Source organism: Cervus elaphus, chromosome 10 (assembly GCF_910594005.1).
Source record: "Cervus elaphus chromosome 10, mCerEla1.1, whole genome shotgun sequence".
NCBI classification, from domain to species: domain Eukaryota; kingdom Metazoa; phylum Chordata; class Mammalia; order Artiodactyla; family Cervidae; genus Cervus; species Cervus elaphus.
The window spans coordinates 40370536-40386583 of record NC_057824.1 but is presented as its reverse complement, the minus strand read 5'-3'; the positions used below and the strand labels follow the sequence as shown (position 1 = coordinate 40386583).

The following is a 16048-nucleotide window of genomic DNA, read 5'->3' as shown; positions in this document are numbered from 1 at the left end:
AAGAACTTTCAAACCTTATAAGCTTGCAACTCAGTGGCTAGAATGGGGTCACATTCTCTTTTCTGATCCAATCGTGGGTGGAAGTAGTGGTGGTTACTTTAGATTCATCAGACTTTCTCCTGGAACTGAAAGAGGGGGTCAGTGTCCCTGATATGCAGAAAGGGTGGCCATCTGAATGAACTGGGGTTCTCTTAGGAAGGAGGAAGGCAGGATGGATGACGGGGTTGGTTAATCTGGGCACTTTCTTTTCACATTTCAAGGGCTTTTTTTTTTTTTTTTTTTTTACTGTCTGGTATTTATTTTAAGTATATTCATACTTTAGAGTGAACTAATAAAGCTAATTGGGGATTTAGGTACTGGAGTAGGGTTTCCCAACTTGAAAGCATTCAATTTTTCCTTTTTTTTTTTTTGAGACAAAACTCCTGGATTAGCATCAGACTTTTCAGCAGAAAAATCAAGTATTCAGATAGTAGAAGAAGATCAGACAACACCCTCTAGATTCTAAAGAAAATGATTTTTAGCCAAGAATTCTGTATCAAGCAAGTAAAAGAATAAATTAAAGACATATTAGGGTGTAAGATTATTTAGAAAGTTTAACTTCTTCTTAGGAAGGTCATTTTCTTAGGAAGTGACTTGAGAATGTGTTCCAACAAAAATGAGGGATAAATCATGAAAGAAGGATGTACAGTTCAGGTAACAGGGGATTCCACTTTCAAGAGAAATAATCACCAGTCCCAGGATGAAGCTGTGTAGCCATGAGGAGAGGCAGGGGGACAGGTAGGCCACTCAGAGGAAGCAACTAGGAAAAGCAATTAGAAATTCTAGGAAAAAATAAAGAAGCATAATTAAGAGTGGGTTATCTTAGTAAATTATTAGACTGTGCACTGAATAATATTGGTATAATGTTTAAAGGAAAGAAAATGAATAGTGTTCCATTTTTAGACTCAAACCCTGGACCAGACATTGCTGATCCAGACTCTAGATCAGACAGTGCTGATCTTGAATTTCTGAGATAATTGAAATATTCTACTTCTGTGCTAACCAGTACAGTGAAGCCATTGGTCATGTGTTGTTTTTGAGAACTTGGAATGTGGCTGGCTAGTTGCAACCGAGGAAATGAATTTTAAATCTTTAAAACAATTTGTCTTACATTGGTTTTTCCCAGTGGTCCAGTGGTTAAGAATCTGCCTGCCGACATAGGAGACACATGTTCCATCCCTGGTCTGGGCGGACCCCACATGCCGCGGGGCAGTTAAGCCTGTGCACCACAGCTACTGAAGCCCGCGTTCCCTAGAGCCTGTGCTCTGCAAGAGAAGCCACCACAATGAGAAGGCCACACACTGCAACTAGAAAGTAGCCCCTGTTTGCCGCAACTAGAGAAAGCCCATTCTCAGCAGCATCTTTGTTGTAGCCAAAATAAATTAATTAGCTAAAAAATTTTAATTGAAGTATAGTTGATTTATAATATTGTGTTGGTTTCTGCCATACAACACCACATGCATGCTAAGTGGCTTCAGTCATGTTCTGACTCTTTGCAACCCTGTGGATTATAGCCCACCAGGCTCCTCTGTCCATGGGATTCTCCAGGCAGGAATACTTGAGTGGGTTGCCATGCCTTCCTCCAGGGGATCTTCTCCACCCAGGGATTGAACCCACATCTCTATGTCTACTGCATTGGAAGACGGATTCTTTACCACTAGTGCCACCTGGGAATCTATATGTATATATTCTTTTATCCTATATGTATATATTCTTTTATCCTATATGTATATTATATAATATATAGAATAAAAATATGTATATTATATAATATATACTTTTTCAGATTATTTTCCAGTATAGGTTATGATAAGATATTAAATATAGTTTCCCTGTGCTATAAATAGGTCTTTGTTATTTATCTATTGTGTATATATAGTGATGTGTATCTGTTAATCCCAAATTCCTAATTTATCCCTCCCCCATCCCTTTCACCTTTGATAACCATAAGTTTGTTTTCTTTCTTTTTTTTTTTAACAGCTCAGCTTTTTATTGAATGTGTTACTAAAGAGGTTTAGTCAAAAAGACCAAAGCCCATGTCATCATCAGACTCTTCAGATTCTTCTTTCTTTGCTTCTACTTTCTTCTCCTCAGCTGGGGCAGCAGCGGTGGCTGGGGCAGGACCTCCTGCTGGTGCAGCACCAGCTGCCGGGGCAGGTCCACCAGCCCCCACGTTGCAGATGAGGCTCCCGATGTTGACATTGGCCAAAGCCTTTGCAAACAAACCTGGCCAGAAAAGCTCAACATTTACACCGGCTGCTTTAATGAGGGCATTGATCTTATCCACCGTGACCGTCACCTCATCGTCGTGCAGAATGAGGGCAGAGTAGATGCAAGCGAGCTCCGAGACGGAGGCCATGGTGCAGGCGAGTGCTAGGTGGGGGCTGCCGGGTGCGGTGCTAGTCGCCGGATGAAGTGAGGGCCTCACCCCAAAACGACCTTAGCTTCCTCGGAAGAACCGAGCACCTTAGCGGCAGCGGAGGAAAGAGAGATAAGTTTGTTTTCTATGACTGAGTTTTATAAAGAAGTTCATTTGTATCATTTTTTTTAGATTCCACATATAAGTGATATCATATGATATTTGTCTTTCTCTGACTTATTTCACTTAGTGTGATAATCCCTAGGGGTCCATCCATGTTACTGCAAATGCATTATTTCATTCTTTTTATGACTGAGTAGTACTCCATTTGTGTGTGTGTGTGTGTGTAAAAGCCACATCTTTCTCTCCATTGAATTTTAAATCTTAATGAATTTTAATTAATTTAAATTAAAATAGTCCCACTTGGCTAATTGGTGTTGTATTGGACAGTACAGCTCTAGACGATGCAAAGAAGAGAATGCAAGTATTAGCTACTTTAAGCATTATAAAACTAAATGTACACATATCAGAAACTAGGCAGAAGAGAGATCAGGAAAGTGACAGTCAAGAATTTGCTATATAAGAGGGAACTCCCTGGTGGTCCAGTGGTTAGGAGACTACACTTCTACTGCATGGGGTTCAGTTCCTGGTTGGGGAACTAAGATTCCTGCATGCTGCATGGTGCAGCCAAAAATAAATAAATAAATAAAAGTTTCCAGCCACTGACATTAGAAAAAAGAAAAAAAAAGTTAAAAAAAAAAAGGATTTCCCTGGTAGTCCAGTGGCTAATACTCCATGCCCCCAATGCAGGAAGCTCAGATTCGATCCCTAGTCAGGGAATTAGATCCCACATGCTGCAGAAAGACCTGGCATGACCAAATAAATAAATAAATAAATAAATATTTTTCTAAATAAGGATTTATAATTGCCAACATTTACATGGAACTTATGATCTGTTAAAAATGAGGCAACAGGCCTCAAATGGAGTCCACTTGTGTTAAGCCAAGTCACTCAAACCAAAACTTAATACCTAACCTGATTACAGTTTCAGCTGTTCCCAGGCATGAAAGTTTAAATTAACCAATCTGGAATTTCTTGATCAACACTAGTGAGGTAATTTCCTTGATAAGACTTCTATCTTTCCTGACCCCTGTCCTAAGGAAATAATCTAATAATCTAATCTAAAATAATCCTTTTCTTTCTTTGGCTAATCGCCTCCTCATCCTGTCCAACTTAGGCCTATAAAAGCCTTCCATTTGCACAGCCCCTCAGAGCGCCTTTCTCCTGGCTAGGTGAGATGCTGCTGGACTCAGGGGTTGTTTAGTATAAAGCCAGTTAGGTCCTCAGTCGAGTTGTCCTCTTTAACAGGTTGATGGCACAGCTACCCTGGCTTAGCTCACGGAATCCTTAGGACAAGGCTAACCCTTCTCACAGCTGAGTAGCCTGAGGCCCAGGAAGGTGACCTTTGTTGCCCAGGGTCACACACTCTGTCAGCGGCTGAGTCTGGGGTTCTGGCCCTAGGAAGTCTGGCCTCAGAGTTCTCTCCAACCATCATCTCGCCACACATGACAGCTGACTCCAAAAATGACCATGAGCTACTAAATTTACAGCAACAAAAACAACTGTAGTTACAGTTACAGAGGGCCTAGAAAAGAGGGATGGCGCTGACCTGGGAAGTGGGTGGGACGGGGCCAGTGAGTCAAATACTTTTCTGTTGGAGCTGGAAGCCAGTGGATTAATGGCAGGCAGGAAGAATACTTCTAGAAACAGTAGAATTAACATGTTGAGGAATATGGAGCCACCAGAAGAATTGAGGCTAGATTAAATTAAGGAGATTAAAGAATGGTTCCTTTCCAGGACTAGGACTTGGGAGGGAAAGGGGAGGAGTATTACCCTCCATGATAAACACTCTGTGCTTATAATATGCATTACTTTGATAAAAAGTGAGAAACCATTATGTTCAATGATAAATTAATAGTACATAAACACCCCTCTGACCAGATAGAAAGTCCCTGGGAGGGAGCGGGTGGCAGGGAGGGAAGGCCGCCTGACTTGTCAGCCCTGTTCCTGGAGAGGGCTGTGGATGGGAGGAAAGGGCCCAGGCTTTGGAGGATTAGATGGGACATCACAACACAGCTTGTACACATCAGTTATTGTTTACTAGGCTCTTACTAAGGGACTGCCTTGCCCCCCTACACTATCTAATTTAATTCTCCTATAACTTTGAAAAATAGTATATGTGTACATGTATATATTGGCCGTGCCACACAGCATGAGGGAAACTTAGCTCCCTGAGCAGGGATCAAACTCATGTCCCTTGCATTGCGATGTAGGTTCTTAACCACTGGACGACCAGGGAATTCCCTCAAAATAGTATTATTGTCCCTATTTATAGATGAAGAAACTGAGACAGATTACGCAGCTGACCCCAGGCCATGCAGACAGTAGGTGAGGCAGTTCAGGTGCCTGTGATCCCTCATCTGAGGCTTCCTTGGCCTCAGGCTTAGGGGCAGGGAGGAGCAGGCTCCCGTCCACTTGGATGTCTGCCTGGAAACAGCCCCTCAGAGACCTGCAGGAGTTTAGAGCTGAAAGCCCAAACCCTGGTGAGGGCAGAAATATTATCTTCATAGAACACGAGTCGCTTGCCCCACTCTGGCACCTGCAGACCTCTGATGACCTCATGGAGGTCTGTGGGCTGGGTGGAGCCTTCACAATTACCGGCACACCCAGTGCTCGCAGTTTCACCCTCGCCTGGTCCCTTTGAGGCGTCCTTGCTTCAATGGCACAATTCTTCACCCTACGCCTTCTTCCTTCTCTCAGCCAGAGAACTCCTTGTCAGCCAGTAAACATCACTGAGCACCTACCGTTTACCAAGCAAGTCGATGAGGGCTTCCTTGGTGATCCAGTGGTTAAGAATCCGCCTTGCAATGCAAGGAACACCAGTTTGATCCCTGGTTCAGGAAGATGCCACAGGCCGTGGGCAACTGAGCCCATGCACCACAACTCATGAGCCAGCACTCTGGAGCCTGTGAGCTGCAAGTACTGAGCCCACAAGCCACAGTTAGTAAAGCCAGTGTGCCCTAGAGCCTGTGCTTTGAAACAAGAGAAGCCACCGCAATGAGAAGCTTGCGTACCACAACTAGAGAGTAGCCCCTGTTCACCAAAACTAAAGAAAGTCCATGTGCATCAACAAAGACCCAGTGAAACCAAAAATAAATAAATAAAATATTAAAAAAAAAAAAAACAAAGTAAATAAAAAGTGCCATAGAAAGCAGGGGGGTCATTCAGGCTGGGGTGCGGGGAGAACAGTTTTAGCCCCCTCCCCCTGCACAATACAGTTCAGTAGCCGGGTAAAGACATACTGAGAAGGTGACATTTGATCCATTTACATAACAGGGAAGAGCCTTCTAGGCAGGTTCACAAATGGCACAGAGGCCTCCAGGCTCAGTTCTCCAGGGACAGCTTGGAGCCCTGGGTGGCAGGAGCAGAGGGAATGAGGGCAGGAAGGGAGGGAGGGTCAGATTGAGTGTGGCCTTGTCCACTTTGAGGACTTGGGCTTTTGCTGTGGGTGACTGTCTCAGGGTTTAGAGCAGGGGATGGGTGAGATCAGATGTTTGACCCAGGTCCCTCTGGCTGCTCCTTGGCTAAGAGCCCAAAGGAGGTGATGAAAGACAAGGGTGAGAGCAGGGAGACAACAGTGAAGGTCGGGGAAGAGAAATCAGATTCTAGGTCTTTCTATTTTATCTTTTTGTGTGTGTGTGTCAGGGGAGGCATGCCATGGGGCTTGCAGGATCTTAGTTCCCTGACCAGGGATCAAACCCGTGTCCTTGGCAGTGAAAGCCTAGAGTCTTAACCACTGGACCGCCAAGGAATTTCCAGTATGCTCTTTTATTTTGAAATTTTTCAAGTAATAAAAGTCCCGAGAATAATACAGTGAACACCTGCAGATCTTTCACATGTCTTCACCACTTAAAAAAAAAAGTCCCTTTATTAGATGCCCAAGCACATAATGGACTTCCCTGGTGGCTCAGAGGTAAAGAATTTGCCTGCAATGCAGGAGACGCAGGTTCGATCCCTGTTTCGGGAAGATATCCTGGAGAAGAAAATGACAACCCACTCCAGTATTCTTACCTGCGAAATCCCATGGACAGAGGAACCTGGTGGACTACAGTCCATGGGGTGGCAGAGACACAACTCAGTGACTAAACGACAAAGAATAGAAGAATGATGGAATTACATTTTCAGTATGGTATCTGGATACATCTTAAAAACTCAGAAGCTCTGAGTCCTCTTTGTTCCTGACTTAGGGGAAACAATGACACCATTCACCTTTTTTGTTAATGACCGCTAACTAGAAACCTTTTTTTTTTTCTTTTCTTTTATGGGCACCTGCGAAGAGATTTGCAAGATAGGCGTTTCTGCTTTCTCGTTTTGAAGTGGAGTTCTCAAATATCAGGCCAGGTGCTAAATATATAGAGGGAAATAGTGGCTCAGGAAAACGTTAAGATATATTCAATAACCGGTTTGTTATGAAAGTTTATAATGCAAGAACAGCGAGATGGAAGAGAGGAAAGGGGCAAGGTCTGGGGGAGAGGGGGGCGGGGCGAAGCCCCGCCCCCATCTCGCCCCATCTCTGTATGTTCATCAACCTGGAAGCCCCCTCACTTCACATTATTTTTCCATATTTGCTTTACTTTTATCTTCCACATTTTTAAATTTTCTATTGTTTTCATTGTGTGTGTGAAACTATTGAAGTGGAACTCGCTGGATTATGCACCATGATTCCTACATTCTTTAAACATGTTATTTCCTTCAAACTAGGAATATAGCCATAATGTGCTTATCAAGTTCAAGGAAATTAATATTAACTCAACAGTATTATCTATTCTACAGTCTAATCAAATTTTGCCAGTTATCCCATGGTGTCCTTTACAGCATCTTTTTTTTCCAGTTGACGATCCCATATTGCATTTAGTCCTCAAGCCTCTTTGCTCTTTTAAGTTCTGAAAGAGTGTCTCAGGCTTTCTTTGTTCTTCCTGCCACTGACATTTTTGAAGAGTAAGGGCCTGTTGCTTTTGTAAAGTGCCCTTCAATTTGGATCTGCCGGATATTTCTCAATGATTAGATTCAGGTTTTGCATTTGTTTGCTAGGACAGAAGTGATCCTTCTCAGCGCATCATATCTGGAGCCTCTTGTTGGGTTTGTCCCATCACTGGTCATGTGAACTTTGATCGCTCTGGTTCAAGATAGTGTCTGTTAGTTTTCTCCACTGTAAAGTTGCTACTTTCCCTTAATGAATACATAGCTTGTGGACTATAAATACATAGCTTTAACACTATAAAAATATCCTATGTGCATGCCACACCTCCCTGCTCCAATTTCACCCAATGGTTTTAAACATTCATTCTTAACTGAATCCATTATTATTATGTTGGTTGTAAATTGGTCTTTTTTAATCTTTATTATCATTATTTTTAATCTCTATTTATTTGGCCACACCAGGTCTTAGTTGTGGGAAGTGGAATTTTTTTTTTTAGTTACAATGTGCAAATTCTTAATTGTGTCATGTGGTATCTTAGTTCCCTCACCAAGAGTTGAACCCATGCCCCCTGCAGTGGGAGCTGGGAGTCTTAACCACTGGATCACCAAAGACCCTCTTGTCTTTTTGATAGTAGTCATTCTGACAGTTGCAAGGTGATAATCTCATTGCAGTTTTGATTTGCATTTCCTTGATGATTAGTGATATTGAACATCTTTTCATGTGTCTGTTGGCCATCTGTGTGTCTTCTTTGAAAAAATGCCTATTTGAGTCCTCTGCCCATTTCTATTCTTTTTAATTTTTCTTTTTCCTCTGCCCATTTTTAAATCAGATTTTTTTGTTGTTGTTATTGAGTTGCACAGGTTCCTTATGTATTTTGGATATTAACTCCTTATCAGATACATGATTTGCAAATATTTTCTCCTATTCTGTAGGTTGTCTTTTCATTTTGATGATGGTTTCCTTTGTGGAGAAGCTTTCTAGTTTGATATAGTCCCATTTATTTTTGCTTCTAATGTCAAATCTAAAAAGTCATTGTCAACACCAGTGTCAAGGAGATTATCATCTATATTTTCTTCTAGGAGTTTTATGGTTTCAAGTCTTACATTCAAGTTTTTAAATTATTTTGAGTTTACTTTTGCATATGGTGTGAGAAAGTAGTACAGTTTGTTTCTTTTGTAAGTAGTATAGTTTTCCCAACACCATTTAATGAGGAGGCTGTCTTTTCCCTATAGTGTATTCTTGACTCATTTGTCATAGGTTAATTGACAGATTAATTAATTGATATATTAATTAATTAAGTGTGAGTTTGTTTCTGGGTTCTCTAATCTGTTTCGTTGATCTATGTGTCTGTTTTTATGCCAGTGCCACACTGTTTTGATTACTGTAGCATGAGATGTAGCTTGAAATCAGGGAACAAGATAGTTCTTTGGGTTCATCTTATACTTTCCAGGCTCCAGTCTTGGGGTCAGCCATTTTCCAAGGAGCCTGGTGGAAGAGGCAATCCACTGCAGCCCAGAGCATACTTGCACACTCTTGCTATGCATGCTCAGTCTCTAAGTTGTGTCCACCTCTTTGTGACCCTATGGCCTGTAGCCCACCAGGCTCTTCTGTCCGTGGAATTCTTCAGGCAAGAATACTGCAGGGGGTTGCCATTTTCCTTCTCCAGGGGATCTTCCTGACCCAGGGATCGAACCCTCATCTCCTGTATTGGCAGGTACATTCTTTTATCATTGAGCCACCTGTGAAGCTCACACTCTTGCTGATATGCCAACAATACATGGTCCTGGCCATTCTGTGTCCAGGCAGTTTCTCAAGGTTGTGTTGACAGTGAGTAACGCTGAGGGATGAAGTAATGTCTCCCTTCAGGACAAGGGCAAGTTTGCTTACCACCTACTCAAAAAGAAGGAAATTCTCCAAGCTCAGAGTTCCTCAGCTGTGGGCAAGCCTCTCCGTGTTCACCCCTGTGCGAATCGGGGAGTAAGCGGAACTGAAGCAGACAGTGCACCTGCTGTTTGCTGAGCAATGAGTGGTGGGTTTCTGTGTCTCTGACTCAGGAGTCTCATGTCTCTGTCAGACTAACTCGTTAGCTTGTGAGTTGGGTACAATCCCAGCCCCTAATATTGGCCTGTTTCAGTCACATGTCATGTACATATATTATTACTTGTGCAACATAAAAATTCCTGACGGAGGAAATGGCAACCCACTCCAGTATTCTTGCCTGGGAAATCCCATGGACAGAGGAGCCTCTCAGGCTACAGTCCATGTGGTCATAAAGAGTTGGACATGACCGAGTGACTGAGCACAACATAAATATCAGTTTTGATTTTTTTTTAAAAGAAAGGGAAAAAAAGAAAAAAAATCATACATATACCAAAAGTCAAAGCTTACAAATTAAAGGAATGTGAGAAAACAGCAACCACCCAAAGAAGAAAATAGAGAATTCTGCTCATTCCTACCCAACAAAATTTGTTAATCCCTCTGTAGATATCTTCTCAGTGTCTTCCATGTAAATACCCACATTTTTATTAGTCTTCTGCAAAAATAAGATCATAGCATAAAGGGAGGGGGCTCAAGAGTGAGGGACTATATATATAATTAGAGCTGATTAATGTTGTTGTACAGCAGAATCCAACGTGACATTGTAAAGCAATTATCCTCCAATTAAAGTGAAAAAAGGAGGGGGAGCTTCCCTGGTGCCTCAGTGGTAAAGAATCCGCCTGCCAATGCAGGAGGCACAGGTTTGATCCCTGATCTGGGAAGATCCCACATGCTGTGGAGCAACTAAAGCCCATACCCCACAACTATTGAGCCTGTGCTCTATAGCCCCGGAGGTGCAGCTACTGAGCCCACGTGTAGCAACTACCAAAGCCCGCGTGCCCTAGAGCCCGTGCTCCGCAACAAGAGAAGCCACCGAAAGCCTGTGCAGCAACGAAGACCCAGCACAGCCAAAAGTGAGTAAATAAATATCAATTTTTAAAAATTAAAAGGGTAAGATCATAGCATATTCAGTGCTTAATAACCACTTTGATTTAGTCAGGCAGTCCATGCCTGGGGCTGTTGCGGTGACCACCCCCAGCTTCTTGAGAAGTCCAGAGCCCACCAGGAATTTCACGTGGCCTGCAAAGGCTCTCACTGGCCCCCAGCCAAAGTCGAGGGCTTCCTCTTACCCTGGTATTTCCTGAGAGCTCCTGGGGCAGAAGAAGTGCTAGCCTTGGGGGCACACCACAGCTTGGGGACCACAAAGGCAAAGGAAACCGCCTTCCCCTCCCATCTCCTCCTCCACACCCCTTGGTTTTCAAGCACCCATCTCCACTAGCCCTGCTCTGACCCCTATACCTGTTTCAGAGTCACCAGCTTGCCATCCCATTTTCCAGCGAAGATCCAGGAATCCCCATTCCAGAAACCGCCCACCATCCCCACCTGCTGCAGCTGAGACCCCAGAGCCCCTGTCATCACCTGGGACCCTGAAAAAGTGAGTGATGCCTCTCTCATCACACGGCAATGTAGGAGTGGGGTGGGTGGGGCAGGATGCTGGTGGGGGGTGGGTGGAGCCAGGGCCACTTCCTTTCCCCTTGGGGCCCCCGACCGCCAGTCTTGCCCCAGCTTCAGGAGGAGTTGGAGCAGCGTGGTCGCAGCCCTGTGCCCTTTTCAAGTGAGCTGGTAAGTGGCGGGACATGGTGGGGCAGGGGCCTCAGTGGACCTGGGAATGTGCCTCTGGCTTGAGAAGACCTTGCCAGATGATGGGAAAAAAGGACGAGGAGCCGTCGGAGCTGCGTGGGGTCAGGGCAGGGCAGGATGGGGGGCAATGGCTAGAACACACTGAGGGGGCCTGTGGGATAGAGTTGATGAGGGTGCTGCCAGCATCTTGTGATTTCTGCCACTAGTGAAAGCAAGGGTGGAAAAGGCCGTTGAACCGCAGAGCTCGGCCCGGCAGTTGGCAGGGAAGTGGGCAGGAGGGGAAGGCCTGGCTCGGTCCTCCCCCCACCCCCAGATCCTTATGTGTTCTACTTCTCCAACTTCCCCACCCTCAGGTCCCAACTCCTGCTCACGCCCGTTGCTTTGGAAATGATCCTGCTTCTCCTCCTCTTCGGGAGCGTGGGGGCAAAAAACATGACTGAAGCATCTCCAAACAGCGCTCCTTTGTGGATATCTGAAACCACAACACGCTCTCTTTCTTCGGTCTCTGGGATCCCAACATTCAACTCAATGACAACCAGTCTTACAACAAACAAGGTCCCTGAGATGGGTGATAACCCTGGGAACCAGACTTTCCCGCTTTCCTCAACTCCCGATACAGCCAATGTGGTGTCCTCTCCTGAAACGTCCCCTGCTGCCAGCAGGGGCAGTCCTGTATCTGAGTCAACAATCTTCCAGGAAGATTCAACCAAGAAGTCAACAATGCCCATGAAAATCCCTGATGGCCCCAGCATACCTGGTGTCTCAGTAACGAAAACTATAGGATTCCCCACTATGACTGGTGAAACCATGGCAACTAGCCCCCTGGAGACCACCAATGGGACCAGTGGAACCCCTGTCACCATGGCAACTAGCCCTCTGGACACCTCCAGTGGGACCAGTGGAACCCCTGTCACCATGGCAACTAGCCCTCTGGAGACCACCAATGGGACCAGTGGAACCCCTGTCACCATGGCAACTAGCCCTCTGGACACCTCCAGTGGGACCAGTGGAACCCCTGTCACCATGGCAACTAGCCCTCTGGAGACCACCAATGGGACCAGTGGAACCCCTGTCACCATGGCAACTAGCCCTCTGGACACCTCCAGTGGGACCAGTGGAACCCCTGTCACCATGGCAACTAGCCCTCTGGAGACCACCAATGGGACCAATGGAACCCCTGTCACCATGGCAACTAGCCCCCTGGAGACCACCAATGGGACCAGTGGAACCCCTGTCACCATGGCAACTAGCCCTCTGGACACCTCCAGTGGGACCAGTGGAACCCCTGTCACCATGGCAACTAGCCCTCTGGAGACCACCAATGGGACCAATGGAACCCCTGTCACCATGGCAACTAGCCCTCTGGAGACCTCCAGTGGGACCAGCAAACTCCTATTAACTATGGCAGCTAGCTCTCTGGAGATCTCTGGTGGGACCAGTAGATCTCCTGTCACCAAGGCAACAAGCTCTCTGGAGACCTCCAGTGGAACCAGGGAACCCCTTGTCACCACGGCAAGTAACTCTCTGAAGACCATCAGTATGACCAGTGGATCCCCTGTCATCATGAAAACTAGCTCTCCTGAGATCTCCAAGGGGACCAGTGGACTCTTGGTCACCACGCCAGCTACCTCTCTGAAGACTCCCATGGGGACCAGTGGCTCCCCTAGCCCTGGAGTAACAACGTCCAGCCGAAATACCTCCACAAACATAAGCAGGAGGGACAAACTAATTCCAGCTCAGGGGACAAAGGGCACCCTGCTGGTGGCTGTGCTTGTGGCCCTGCTGGTGGTCATTGTCCTCGTGGCATTAATCCTGTTGTGGCGCCGGCGGCAGAAGCGGAAGACAGGAGTCCTGACACTAAGCAGGAGTGGAAAACGCAACGGGGTGGTAGATGCCTGGGCTGGGGTCGCCCGGGTGTCTGATGAGGAGGCCATGACAGCAACAGAGGGAGCGTCTGGAGGTAACAGTGACTCTAATGGCCCCCACAGGGAGGGGTCTTGCCAGCGACCCACACTCACCACTTTCTTTGGTAGACGGAAGTCTCGCCAGGGCTCCGTGGCGCTGGAGGAGCTAAAGGCAGGGCCAGCCTCCAGCTTAAAGGGGGAAGAGGAGCCGCTGGTGGGCAACGAGGATGAGGGTGCAGAGGCCCCTACTTCTAATGGGCCAGAAGCGAAAGAGGTGAAGACCCCTTAATGCTCGAGAATCGCAAGACTGGGATTCAGAACCATTCCCGCTTTCATCACCTTCCCTCCTATCATCACCAAGAGGTTGATATCCAACCTCTTCATCCATCACCAGCATTTCCACCCAGCACCCTTTGGATTTCAGTGCAGCACCTTCACCCTCAGTCTTCGTTCAGCTTCTTAACCTTGGCTCTTCTAGCCAGCATCCGCACCCAGCAGCCACCCCCAGCACCGAGACCCAGGGCCTACACCCACTGAACACTTGCAAAACTTCCTCATCAACCCCTACTTCTCCCCATCACATTTTCTCCACATTTTGGTCCTTGAAACCAGCCGCCGAGTCTCCGGAAATGCCAAACTCCCTGGACTGATGATTTCTTAGCAGATACCAGAGTCTGGGAAGGAGTTGACAACCCAGCAAGCTCCCACTTCAGGATTACTCTGGAAAGTACATTTGGCCCCATGGATTAGGACGTTTGTCCCAGATTAGCCCATGAACTGCCCGTAACTCTGGGTGCCCGTGGTCTGTGCTGGGCCAGCCCGGAGCATGGGCTGGGTGGTATCACCCCACGGTGCTCTGAGTGTTTCTGTGACGGCCCCAGGCCCCTAGACTGGCCCACGGTCCCAGCTGCCACACTCCCCCCACCTCTGGACTGAGGTGGCCAGAGGCTTCGGTTGTTTCTCCTCCCAAGAGCAGAGGTGAGAAGTTTCTGGGCAGGTGTAGTTCTTAGAAGTCTTGGCGTCTGCATGGGTCCACTCATGCGTGCGGTTTGTGTGCAGGAGGCGAGGACTTGGTGAAGTTTATGAAGGACAGTGGGGGGTAGTACAGACAGTGTGAGGGAGGGGGCAGGGAGGGGGCAGGAAGGGCTGGGGAGATGCCATCCTGAGGAGGTGCTGAGAACATAGGCGCCCTTGTCTTTGCTCAGATGGGGTGGAGGTGGAAGATTTAATTCTGTCTGTGGCCTGGCTTGAGAGAAAGACTGCATGTGTGACTGAGCGTGGTTCTTCAACTCAGCCACCAAGTACCCCGTAACCCCCACCCCTATCCCCTCTTCCCCTCCCCCACCCCTCCAGCCACACCCTCCCCCACTTCCCACCCCCTACTCTTTCATCCATCATCCCCTCCCCTAACCCCACTACCCCGCCAATGGTCACACTGAGTCCCAGGACTCGCTGATACTGTTACCCGTTTAATGTGTTTGTCTGTTCTATTCCTCAAAGGGGGGTCAGTGAGAGAGGGAGCTGTGACAAGTCCCAGAACCAGGAGCATCCCTGTGGCTCTGGGATGGAGAAAACGGGACAAGACCCAGCTGCACTATCTCTGAGACCAGCCCAGGCTAGTGCCCTGGGCACCACGTGGACCCGGAGGCCGTTGGTATTTCCCCAGGGCAAAGAGGAAATTTGCAAAGAGGAAGTTGTTGAGTTAAGAGGGGCAGTGACCAAGAGCAGACGTACTGACCTACAAAAGGAGGGGCCGAGGGACACCATGGTGGTGTGGCTGCCAGGTGGTTTGGATCGGAGGGGATGTGGGAGAGGGGGAAAGGCTGGGTCAGTCAGCTCCTGGGGGGGTGGGGGAGAGGTGGGGAGAGAAGTGGCGGAAAGTGGCCAGGGACCCACCCAGAATTGTGCCACCCACGCCTGGGCAAGCGGGGGTGGAAATCTAGTCTTCCCCACACATGTCTGGGTGCCTTTTTTTTTTTTGGCCATGCCATGCAAGCAGGAGGGATCTTAGTTCCCCAGCCAGATATGGAACCTGCACCTTTTATCTAAATAAAAAAAATAATAAAATATTGAAAATACTCATTTTGTCCTGATGGTAAAATAACATTTTTCCTCTTTTGCAAAATTGCCAGCACTTTCTAGTATCTTAAATAATAGAATTCTCTCACACACCCAACCATATATGGTATCTTATTCTTCATCTTATATTTTAAAACACGTGTTCCTATTTTATTTTCAAAAGCACACATTATAATCAGTTACAAATACAGCTTTGTCCAGTGCAAATTCCAGGTGGAAGAGGATTTTGGTCTTGAAAAATCTACTCATGTAATTCACTTCTGCAGACAGGAAAAGGGTCTCAAAGCATGGTTCGAAGGATATCTCATTTCTAAAAGTGGATATTTACACTTCATTTTCCTCTGCATCCGTAAGTCTGCTCCTGTTCTGGGAATGTTTGGGGTTCAACCATTAGCCATCAGAAAACTCAGGCTATTCTGCAGATCATCTACATATCCCCAGCAACAAACTGCCAGTGGGTGTCTTCAGGACAGCTAGCCAGACCATGGCCAGACCTGGGGTGCTTAGCAAACCTGCCTGCCCAGCTCATGTCTTCAGGACAGCTAGCCAGACCATAGCCCAGGTCCCCAGTGCTGCCAGCCATGGAGAGGGCCACATACTCACTCCTGCATTTGCGAGTGCTCTGCCTGAAGCCCGCCCACTCCCCATCTTGCCCACCCTACACACATCTTGACTTCCCTCCAACCTCCTCTTAACCATCAAGATGTTGCTCAAATGTCACTGCCTTTGCGAAGCCGCCCTAGCTGCCTCCATGCCCAGGAGTGGAGTTTCGGCTCCACTCCTACAGTCCTCATGTGACAGTAAGAACAACTGGGCTGTCTCATGTGAAGGTGTCCCCCGTTCCTGTCGTCTTTATGACTCCAGATTCCGGAGCCTGGCATGATTATCTAATATGTGTTTACTGAATGAAAGAATAAATGAATGAAAGAATGAGCAAACAATGTTTTT

At 46.8% G+C, this 16048-nt stretch overlaps 2 protein-coding genes across 2 annotated transcripts; one reads left to right on the top strand and one right to left on the bottom strand.

Annotated features, from left to right (window-relative positions):
* Positions 1-2003: 2003 nt before the first annotated feature.
* On the bottom strand, positions 2004-2506 carry LOC122701602 (60S acidic ribosomal protein P1-like). The gene has a single exon (XM_043914729.1). The coding sequence runs from the start codon at positions 2396-2398 to the stop codon at positions 2054-2056; it is 345 nt and encodes a 114-aa protein (XP_043770664.1). The 5' UTR covers positions 2399-2506; the 3' UTR covers positions 2004-2053.
* An 8525-nt stretch (positions 2507-11031) lies between these two features.
* Positions 11032-15099, top strand: SPN (sialophorin). Its single transcript, XM_043914728.1, has 2 exons — positions 11032-11099; positions 11471-15099. Exon 2 carries the CDS (start codon positions 11505-11507, stop codon positions 13308-13310), a length of 1806 nt encoding a protein of 601 aa, XP_043770663.1. The 5' UTR covers positions 11032-11099; positions 11471-11504; the 3' UTR covers positions 13311-15099.
* Positions 15100-16048: the final 949 nt, after the last annotated feature.

Excerpts from the sequence above, each read along its gene's own strand:
- LOC122701602 (XM_043914729.1), bottom strand. The coding sequence starts at position 2,398 with ATGGCCTCCGTCTCGGAGCTCGCTTGCATCTACTCTGCCCTCATTCTG.
- SPN (XM_043914728.1), top strand. The coding sequence starts at position 11,505 with ATGATCCTGCTTCTCCTCCTCTTCGGGAGCGTGGGGGCAAAAAACATG.